The sequence below is a fragment of the Achroia grisella genome, unplaced genomic scaffold (genome assembly GCF_030625045.1).
Source record: "Achroia grisella isolate CSIRO2021 unplaced genomic scaffold, CSIRO_AGI_Agris_v1 utg592, whole genome shotgun sequence".
Lineage (NCBI taxonomy): Eukaryota > Metazoa > Arthropoda > Insecta > Lepidoptera > Pyralidae > Achroia > Achroia grisella.
In genome coordinates this window covers 1,953,771-1,965,674 of record NW_026712955.1, presented here as the reverse complement: position 1 = coordinate 1,965,674, position 11,904 = coordinate 1,953,771, and the positions used below count along the sequence as shown (strand labels likewise).

At 35.1% G+C, this 11,904-nt stretch overlaps 2 protein-coding genes across 4 annotated transcripts in view; both read left to right on the top strand.

The window, feature by feature from the left end:
* Positions 1-1,447: 1,447 nt before the first annotated feature.
* Positions 1,448-11,904, top strand: part of LOC131848778 (potassium voltage-gated channel protein Shaw) — a 39,981-nt gene continuing 29,524 nt past the window's right edge. For 2 of the 3 annotated variants that reach the window (XM_059198714.1, XM_059198711.1), the window contains exons 1-2: positions 1,448-1,561; positions 10,241-10,451. In XM_059198714.1, the coding sequence (XP_059054697.1) occupies positions 10,243-10,451 (209 nt within the window). In that variant the 5' untranslated portion in view covers positions 1,448-1,561; positions 10,241-10,242. The remainder of the gene's footprint in view (positions 1,562-10,240; positions 10,452-11,904) is intronic. The other variant, XM_059198713.1, reaches the window with a different exon arrangement.
* LOC131848807 (uncharacterized) lies at positions 3,530-6,420 on the top strand. The gene has a single exon (XM_059198742.1). The coding sequence runs from the start codon at positions 3,530-3,532 to the stop codon at positions 6,083-6,085; it is 2,556 nt and encodes an 851-aa protein (XP_059054725.1). The 3' UTR covers positions 6,086-6,420.

The window sequence follows — 11,904 nt, the reverse complement described above, 5'->3', positions numbered from 1 at the left end:
GGATCAGGCAGTCGTAATTTCGATCTCCGTTTAAATTTGACCAGGGATAGCGCGGGCACCAACGCCAATAAGCACCCGTCCTTCCAGGGAAAATACGGATAAGTCATTGGTCTTTAAATAATCGAAATCTTTAAAGATAAGGAATTGGGAAAGGGATAGGAGAGAGAAGGAAATTCGTCCAGAACCTCGATTACTTACGAAACAATATAACACTTAATGCTGGTATTCTGGAGAGATGTGATTTTCCCGATTTGTGGCCCTTTTGTGTTTTACAACCACGGGTAGCTATAGATCTCTCGTCCAATTCAAAAAGAGATCGAAATTATGAGGGCCTGAGCTGAAGCTGGAAGGGATTGGATGTGAGCAGCGCAGGACCGATCGTCGTGGGGATCTTTGGGGGAGGCCTTTGTTCAACAGTGGACTGAGATGATGATGATGATGATGATGATGATGATGAGCTGAGGTTCAAACCCCTAACGGTACCCTCAGATTAAAATCGAATCCGTTAGGCGATAGCTGGCCAGCTGCGGCCAACAGCATTAGAATAATCCGAAAAAAAGCATAGTTATAAAGCGTACTCTACTAGTTATTTTCAGTTTGCTGTTTTATAACTTGTTCTATTTAATATTCACTGTAATTACATACGAAAATTGCTCCATTACGTATGTTTTTGTCGTGTGGGACTTATAAATATTCAGTGACGTTGTAATTAGTTTTGTTTTGCATAATTCCACCGTTTATATATTTGAATATTATCAGATTAACACCTGTTAAAGTAAATATTTTGTTCACATTGTGTTGTATTAAGTATATGAGATGCGTCAAATAGATTTGTAATGGAAAAAATGAAGGATACATGTTTAGGGAAGACCTGTTAGTAGACGGAGACTGAGATCTGAACGTTGCTTTTATTATGTAGAAACCATTATTTTGCAATGCTGTGGCAACTTTGGAAAATTCTTTCAAAGAAGTTGTCTATATTATATAGACAACTTCTTTGAAAGAATTTTCCAGACTTATATATAAAAATGTTTCTAGCTCAGCGGTTTGAGCTAAAAATTGATAGATTAGACAGAACATGCCTAATTATAAAAGACATCTACCTATTGACTACAAGACAACTGATATTAATACTAGACACAATTTTTTTTATACATACATAATATAGAAATCAGGCAAACATGACTGAAAACAACACGGTGCAAACATTTGTAATGTTTGCACCGTGAGAAAGAATCAAACCTGCGACAATGCGAAATAAAGTTTTAGTTGAAAGAAGGGATGCAAATTCGGTTAGGAATTTCTTAAGTGTAATAAAAGAAGTTGCGAGTACCGCCTAGTGTATATGCATTCTAATTTGTTATGATGTGATTGGATTAGAGATTTATTTAGACATTTGTTCGCAGGTTCCACCTTTTCACCATCAGCAATGTCCCCACACGCCAGATTCAGTAGACTTGAGGGCGACTACATTGCGGTAATGTGGAGGAGAGGACAAAGCCGGTCGCCGTAGTAGTAGTGTTTAGTATTCTCCACATTGGTAGGGGAACAGTTTAAGTAAGTTAGTATTTATTTATTTCTTGATATCAAAACTACGCAAGCTACAGTTTCCCTATATGCTCACTTAGGAAAATTACACAATGTTATAAGTTAATAGGCATAGCACAGCATCGGTGTATGACACCGCTTTTCTTCAGATGGTGGCGGGTTCGATTCTTTGCACTTCTTTTCCTTGGATGTTTTCTATGTATGTACTTACAAAAAATATATATCTAATCCACACAGAATACTTTTTATAAGCAGTACCTCCTGTATTGTGGACTTCATAATACAGTGATATCTTAGTATTCTGGAATGACAATATACGAGTGGAATCAAGAGTATCACATGATAACATGATGTACTATATGCTTGGTGTTTCCAATCTATACATATAAATAAAATTAGAGTGTCTGTTCGTAATATTGAAATAACCGTTTTTTACTACATGCATGATGATGCATGAATATACATACGGTACATATACCAAAATAACATTTTTTACAATTTTGTCTATCTGTTTGTTCCGGCTAATCTCTGAAATGGCTGGACCGATTTTGACGGGACTTTTTTTGGCAGATAGCTGATCTAATAAGGAGTAAGTTAGGCTACTTTTATTTTAAAATAAAGTTAAATTCCACGCGAACAAAGTCGCGGAAACAGCTATTTTAATTGAATATACAAAAATGTTCTTTTTCTTTCAAATTGCTTTAATAATGAACATCACATTATGCTATTTAAGGCACAACAATACCTTAGTTATTGGAGGGAGCCGTTTTGTTATTCTCGTCGCGTTATATAGCCACCTGACTTGAATATATTGTAATGCAAAATTACAACGTTACATTTTATTGTCTGATTGATTTTAAACATCAAATCTCCTAGTATTTCTAGTTACAATAGTCTTTATAGTTATAGGTTTCATAATCCATACGAATAATAACAATCTCAAGATAATTTGACGAACTCGGTGGTCTAGTGGTCTAGCACACCGCTTTAAGTCCGATGGTCGCGGGTTCGGTACAAACATTTGTATTCATGAGTACGTGTTTGTACAAAACACCCAGACTGGTACATGTTTGTATCAGTCTGGGTGTTTTGTACGGATAATATGTATGTTTTTACGAAAAATAAAATATCTGTGTGAAAAATAAAGTATCAGTTATCTAGTACCCATAACACAAGCTTTAGCTAGCTTAACTTGGGACTAGATGGCGCTGTGTGAATTGTCCTGAGATTAATATTATTATTATTATGTTATTCTGATGCATATGCTATATCAGCATATGCATAGTCTATATTTTATATTGAAATTTGAGTGTTAACAACATATGCATAGTCTATATCTTATATTGAAAATTGAGTGTAACCGCGGGGCATAGCTAGTAGTGTAACCAGACAGAAAATTTTTAGCATTTCTAACATTTGTACTACATTAGATATAACATTGTATCCACGTACTGCACAATCGAGGCTTTGAAGTGTGTCACATGAGCTGGCCTCTTCATCGTACTTGAGACACTATCAGAAAGTGATACTTCGAGTGGCAGATCACTTAACTACATCTTGACTTATCGATAGCCTGCCTTTATTAATGATAGATAGATAGATAAAGATAGATAACATAATTACCTTTATTGTTAACAATAAAACAAGAAAAAAAATATTGTCAAAAAACAAAAAAAATATTCAAATCCTATGTGTACAAAACACAACATTTATTGTCAACTGTGCACGACGCACCTCTTTGTATATTATTTATGTATTTTGTCTATTATTTTATATAGAAAAATGTATATGTCATTGTCATTCTTGTTCTGTTAATAATTATACTTTTGTACATAATATTATATTATTGCTTCCTAAAACCCGTGTTTGCATAATTATATTTACCAGCTCCATATATATACAGTCCTTCGTTCACATTTTTGGTCCTTCTCCCATAATTTATTAACAAATTTCTAAATTATAAATTCACAATTTTATAAATATGGAAACACGGTCGGGTCGTAAACTAGGATCGGCAATCCCTCGTACGGCAAAAGCGTTGCCATTGTCATTACCGGCAGAGGAAACGCAATCTGATGCCCGCGCCACGGCGCTGGTGTCGACCGTACCACCGATCGCGGTTAGTACTCACAGTACATCGGCCTGCAGCCGCTCATCTGCCACGGTACGTGCTAAAAAACTTGCAGCTCAAACACAGCATGCACACCGCCTTGCACAAATTGAAATGGAGGCGGCAGAAGCTCGTCGTGCTAAGTTGGAGGCGGCGAGGAAGGAATACGAAGCAGAAATTGAAGCAATCAGTTCCCGGGGCAGCCGATCTGGTAGTCGTGCTAGTGTTCATCGTAGCTGCTCGGAAGTTGTGGACAAATGGTTAGATAACAATAATTATCCTATTTCGTCTCAATTTCTTAATAATCCGCAGATTCCTACGGTAAACATACATCCCCCTACTGTCACCTTAGTTGAACCGATCGCTGCCTTAGTATCGGCAGTAGATAAGTTGACAGATAAAATTACCGCTCCGAAAGGGATTAATATAAAACTTCCTCATTATGATGGAAAGTCCCCTACGGAATGGCTTTCTTTTAAACGTGTGTTTCAGGACACACAGTCTGGTTATTCACCAACAGAGAACTTAGCTCGTCTGAGCTACGCATTACGAGGTATCGCGCGAGAGTCTGTTGACAAGCTCTTAGTGACTGCCCGAGACCCAAATATTGTCATGCGTGCGCTCGAGGTTCGATTTGGACGACCAGATTTAATTATATTACAAGAACTTTATTCAGTGAGATCGTTGCCGAGGTTAGGTAACGATAAAGATCTAGCAACATTTGCTAGTAAAGTTCGTAATTGTGTAGAGACTCTACGCTTATTAGATGGCGGTGACTATATAAAATCACCTGAATTATTTAATATATTATTATTAAAACTACCTATTGTGTTAAAAAGTAGATGGTATGATTTTGCTATTTCTCATGAATATAGTGGTCAAAACAAGCTAGAAATGCTCGCTGAATTTTTATGTCGTGAGGTTGAGATTCAGGCTAAATTTGGTGTCACGGATTACTTCAGTTTTAACACAACTTCCAATATTGACAGGCATAAAAAACCAGAACGTGTGAATGCCGCGGAAGTGTATGATTTGCTGGAGCAGTCGTCACAAATATTCGAGACGGGTTCCTGTATTGAAACATCTCTTACAACGGCTGAAAATTCATTAAAAAATTCATCAAAACAAATTTGTACATATTGTAAAGGATTTCACGCATTAGTCAATTGTAATAAGTTTTTGGCATTGACAGTTCATAATAAATGGCATTTCGTTAAAGAAAATAAATTATGCCAGAAATGTTTAAAAAGAGGTTCACATAATTATAATACTTGTCGTACTAAAGGACTTTGCAATAAAGCCGGTTGCACACATAAACATCACAAGTTACTTCATAATCCAAATTTTATTAATTCAGCAGCTAATATACAGGTATCTGAAGAGTCAAGTCGGCCAATGTCACATGCAGGTAATGATAATGCAGAGCAGTCTCCGTCGGAATTGGTATCACAGACATCTTCTGTTAGTACCACTACTTCTTGTAAGCCATTACTAAAGGTTGTCGCTGTCACAGTATCTGGTCCCGCGGGTTCTGTTGATACTTTCGCGTTACTGGATGACGGGTCCACGGCTACCTTCATTGACTCAGAAATTACCTCTCAGATTGGAGTAACGGGTACAGTAGAACAAATTGAACTGCAGTGTGTTGGTGGCTTATCAAAACAGTCGCAAGTCGAGTATGTTGACTTTCAAATAAAAGGAAAGAGATCTGCTGATTCCTTTGTCATCAAACAAGCTAGATCTATTACTAACCTCGGACTGGCGAATCGAAATGTCAATAAGAGTGATGTTCTTGCGTTTCCATATTTGTTAGATATAGCTGACGAATTATGTTATAATGCCAAACCTACCATTATAATCGGTATAGATAATTGGAATTTGTCTGTTCCCATGGCAGTAAGACAGGGATCTAGTTCTCAACCTGTTGCCATTCTTACGGTACTAGGGTGGGTTCTTTTCGGATTTGTTCAGAATAGAACAAATACTGTTCATTTTGTAAATAATGTATGTGATTACGATTTATGTAGTGATAACTTACGAGTTGTCAATGATGTGGTAGCCAAATTAGGAGTTAGTTCAAATAGGTTACCTTTGAGTAAACCGGGACTATTGAAATCTTTTCTTAATATTGTAAATCGTTTTCACGAGGAGAGTGTCATAATTAACGATGACATTAAAGCAATATATCCTCAGGTTAAAATCCGCAACACATATTGTGATGCGCAACGTTTTACTTGGAGAGACAGTTCTAAAGAATCATTGAAAACATATCTTATGTCTTCAAAGATATATGGCGCTGCATCGAGTCCGTTCACGGATTTGTTAATTAATAATAAATCTCGTTATCAGTTTCCTAGAGTCACACACGTCATCTTTCATGATCATTATATAGACAACTACATTACGAGTAGGTATAGAGTCTGTTGAGAGATTTACTCGTTTACTAGCTGTTATTCATACATATTGGGAGGTTAATTTTGAGATATTTGATGAACCAAGCGTGCTGTCACTGATATCAAAGTATTTGTGCTTTAATCAATCATTAGATGAGTTTCATGTAGAAGTAGTTAGCGCACCAGTACATGCACTTGGTTTATTATGACTCCCAGGGACGAGTTTATTGACTGACACTACTTATCTTCATTACTTTAATAGAACTATTTGAACTAAAATTAAAGTACATAGCTGCATTAATGCCAACGTTCATCAATTTTTCACATTTACATTTGTCACTCATCTGTGCCAGAACATTTTAGTTGATAGTTTACAACATTAATTACAACCGCAATTGCGTATAAATTGATTTTTTTATATTGCGACTGCGTAGTTTATGTTTACAATTTATACATTTAAAATACTTGATATTTCTAAATTAATTAAATTAAATTATTGTATTTTCTGTCTTTTATAGATATTTTTATTAATGTAACGGCACTAACTTCGCGCGTTAACGTCTTATATTTGAAATACCCTGATGGTTGAAGATTTCAATATATCTGAGATATACGTCATATTCAATATTCAAGAAGATGCCTTTAGTGATAAGATTGCTTGTGTTGCTGACCACTGGCTTCATAAACCTCAAAGTTAACTGTATTATCTCCACAGAATGGTCCTGACAAACTACACTGCTCGTATGGTATTTATCTTAGATGTCAGCGACGAAGTCAAGTTTCCTCTTGTTTTAGATAGAGAACATATTAGTACATACAGATGGTTCTCTGAGTTATGAAGGTGAGAGAGCGATAAGGAACTCCAAAGGTAGAGATTATTACAACATTAGCGGAGGTGGACAGCCTTATCAACAGATTTTTGGCCATGCAATTAAATTTTTGAAGGAGTTTCTTGTCAGTCCGACTGAGATTGCGATTTCATTTCACACGGTAACTGGAGGATTACAGTATGCTTAAGCTTTGGAGTTGATGGGTGAGAGAGTGCTTCCCAAGACTATTATCTCGTCATTCAAACTCAAACTCAGATTGAACTACCACTATTGGAGACATTCTTATAATAGCCGATGGAAACTTTCCCCGAGGTAGATGGCCCCGATGACGTGTGGTTACTTTTTCCCTGAAGAATTGGCTGATGTTCAAACAAGGATGTTCAAGCAGTTGAAGAAACTCTAAAACGTTCTTTAAATAAGTTAGTGCCGATAGTGATGTCATAGTTCGTACTTCATATAATTTTTCTTTATGTATAATGATTCATTTACTTTTCTTTTAGTATTATTGTTTTGTCATTGTTCCAGTATAAAAGCTGAGTTTAGTTTAGTTCACTAAATTGAAGACTCTTGTTCTTTTGATCTTTAGACTATGTGCACGACGCACCTCTTTGTATATTATTTATGTATTTTGTCTATTATTTTATATAGAAAAATGTATATGTCATTGTCATTCTTGTTCTGTTAATAATTATACTTTTGTACATAATATTATATTATTGCTTCCTAAAACCCGTGTTTGCATAATTATATTTACCAGCTCCATATATATACAGTCCTTCGTTCACAGTCAACATTAACAAATTAAAAAGTATACACAAAAATCAGAACAAACTATACACAGTAGGCAACAGGAGTTTTTTTATACATATATTGTTTTTATTTTGTATTCAAAAATTTTATTCATATATGTTGTTACTGGCAGTTTGTCTACCATTCTTTTTGTAAACTTTATATTTTTATATGTCACTTTTGACTAACTAATTGTTCTGTTACATTCTCACTGTGAGCCCTTTTGGGAAGAATACAATTTTTTACTAGTATTTGGTTTTTATTAAAATAGTAGTTTTGTTCCCACTCCAGTAAGATATTTTCTCAACTACCTACAAATGTACCTAAAATATTTATAGTTGGAAGGGAGTTGCTTTCGTGGGACAGGTTTACCTATTTTGAAAGTCACGGCAAAATGTATTGTAGTGTACTTTTATGAAAAAAAAATACACTATTATTATTATTTACTATTATAACAGCGCTGGTTTTCGGGCAAACCCCATTACTCATGATCAATTGCATCATAATATTTGACGACCTCGGTGGTCTAGTGGTTTCGTACACCAACTTACTTTCATTGTTTGCGGGTTCGGTTCCTCGTGTGGTACAAATATTTATATTATATTACTATATAATTGTCTGTGTCAATTTGTGTATTTATATGGATATTATGTCTGTATTTCTAAAACAAAATGTATCTATATATAAAATAATCTTCTTTCTGTTTGCAAGGACAAACGTTTTTTTTCTTTTGCAATGGCTCCCAAATCTTGTTTTCTCTGTAAATGTACCGTTGATTTAATTTATTGAATTATCAAGTTTTAGGATGTCTAATAAATAAATAAAAGTAATATATTTATATCAGTTTTCTATAATAGTACCCATAACACAAGCTCTGATTAGCTTGGGATGAGATATGTCTGTATAAATTGTCGCAGGAAAAATAATCTTCCTGCTTTATAATTTTTACATTGTATTATTATTTAACTTTCCATGTAAATATATTACTTCGGGTAGAATTTAGCAAATTATATGCTTCAATATTTGAAGCATATATCATCAACCTTTTGAGCTGAAACTTTTAACTTTTATAACAAGAGTCTGCACAAAGGTTTTAACAGCGTAGATTATAATTAATATCTTATTATATTAAACAATTTATTGAGCCTTTATAATATGATTATCTGTAGTATTAATCACAAAGGCTTATTGAGTTATGAGCAAAGGTTGTTAATTAATTAATTCATGCTTGATGGCTACGAATAAATATATGTTGGAAGAAAAATATCAAATTTAATACAATTAAAATCAATTATATTCCTAACTTAATAGTAAGCAGTTATTATATGTGATTTTATTTAATTGGATTGGCATATAATATAACACTTGAATGGCAAATAATGTGACACTTGAATGGCAAATAATCTATCTCTCAATTCAACTAGAATTAAACGAAAAGTTCCTTGCATAAATATCCTACGTTATTCGTTACAACTCTACGGCTTTTATGAAGAACATCCTGTTGTGAAAATTTTAAAATACTTAAAGTATTTTTTGTGTAGATAAATGAATAGATAGAAATATAGAAATTTACTTCATTTACATCAACAGATACACAAGTACACATTTCATAACATAGTATAAATTAAAAAAAAACATAAATATAATATTTTTTTACAATTTTTGTCTGTCTGATTGTCTGTCTGTTTGTTCCAACTAATCACTGAAATGGCTGGACCGCTGGCTACTTTTATTTTAGAAATTACAGAAAAAAAAAAACAATAAATATAAAATTTCACATATAACCTTCCTTTCCTTTTCTTATATGCAGACCACCAGTGATGTAAAATCTCATTATGTTGTTCCCAACAGAAATGAATCATCTCAATATGGACTTGGAGAACCACGTGGTTCTCCTCTTTCCTTATATGTAGACCACCAGTGATGTAAAATCTCATTATGTTATTCCAAACAGAAATGAATCTCCTCAATGTGGACGCGGAGAACCGCGTGGTTCTCCTCTTTCCTTATATGTAGACCACCAGTGATGTAAAATCTCATTATGTTATTCCAAACAGAAATGAATCTCCTCAATATGGACGCGGAGAACCGCGTGGTTCTCCTCTTTCCTTATATGTAGACCACCAGTGATGTAAAATCTCATTATGTTATTCCAAAGAGAAATGAATCTCCTCAATATGGACGCGGAGAACCGCGTGGTTCTCCTCTTTCCTTATATGTAGACCACCAGTGATGTAAAATCTCATTACGTTGTTCCAAACAGAAATGAATCTCCTCAATATGGACGCGGAGAACCGCGTGGTTCTCCTCTTTCCTTATATGTATACCATCAGTAATGAAAATCTCATTATGTTGTTCCAAACAGAAATGAACCTCCTCAATATGAACACGGAGAACCGCGTGGTTCTCCTCTTTCCTTACATGTATACCATCAGTAATGAAAAACTCATTATGTTGTTCCAAACAGAAATGAACCTCCTCAATATGGACGCGGAGAACCGCGTGGTTCTCCTCTTTCCTTATATGTATACCACCAGTGATGTAAAATCTCATTATGTTGTTCCAAACAGAAATGAATCTCCTCAATATGGACGCGGAGAACCGCGTGGTTCTTAATGTGGGAGGTATTCGCCACGAGACGTACAAGGCAACGCTGAAGAAGATCCCCGCGACGCGGCTGTCCAGACTGACGGAGGCCCTTGCGAATTACGACCCAGTGCTGAACGAGTACTTCTTCGACCGACACCCGGGCGTGTTCGCACAAGTCCTCAATTACTACAGGTAACACTTGTATTTATATCTAGTATAGTATTAATATATTTATATCTGTAATTTTAAACTACTCTAAAAACTTTCTAGCGCGGTGGTTATCCTCATCACTGTAGCGTTCTATATGTTGTGATGAGGTGCCGCTACATAATATATTATTTATTGTAGTATGTAGGTAGTGAGTATACCGGTAAAATGATTGCACTATTTATTAGACATTATTAAGTTTATTGGTAGTATGCTACATGGCTTATTAGTAACGCGTCCAGTCGACGCGGAGTCGGGACGTAGACTAAACTGATTTTACACTTAACTTAAATCTATGTTAGTGGAGACTAGACGTAAACCAAGGGAAGGGTCTCAAGTGTCGACAGAAATATTACAAGTGTAGGCACAACTTGATGACCTCGGTGGTCTAGCGGTCAAGCACACCGCTTTACGACCGATGGTTGCGGGTTCGATTCCTCGCACGGCACAAACATTTGTATCCATGAGTATGATTGTTTGTATCGGTCTGGGTGTTTTCTATGTATAATATGTATGTATTTACAAAAAAAAAATATCTATGTATTTGTATCAGTTATCTAGTACCCATAACACAAGCTTTAGCTAGCTTAACTTGGGTCTAGATGGCGCTGTGTGAATTGTCCTGAGATTATTATCCTGAGATTATAACTTAATAAATTAATCATGACAAAGAATGTGTAAATAAAGTAAGTTTAAGTTTTGAAATCCTGCGGCAGAAAAGATTTTTATTATTACTACGAATCATAATATTTAATCGAATTAGGTGTTATTTTGCGGCAGTCCATTTCACTATTCGATGGATTTGTATTATTTTGTTTAATTCCGCCACAATCAACATGTGTGAGACCATAGACATTCGGTGCGGAAACCTGACCAGCGCTACGACCCTCTCCAGTGGCGATCAAATTCCGACCATTATTGAGTCTACACCCATATCGCGACACGTGTTTCGCCTCTGAACGAGGCATCATCAGGCGTTAAATAGAGTCGGCGACTCATCGGCGACCAAACCGCCACATATGTCGCGGTTTGGTCGACGATGAGTCTACACTAGGCTTCCGAGCTGTACCCGAACTCTATATTATAATATATATATAAATCAATCGAATACGAGTAATAATGCATATAATAAAAATTTTAATTTTAAAAATTCTTTCACTGTTATTGAATTTAATTATCCCTGAGTGTTATAGACTATATAACATTACGCTACGACTAATAAGACCAGAGTAGCAGTAAAAATTTTGGCAAGAAATATTAATTTGGGTATATAATTCATTTTGACTGGAAGAACTCTGCGTGCGCGTAAACAGTAATGCAAAAAATATGGATAACAGAATCTCCTTTAAAATTTCTATAAAAAACTTGGTACAACATATGTTTATCTTTTAAAGTTAACTCACTATAAGCGGTGGTCGCTAGTAAATATATAAATAAA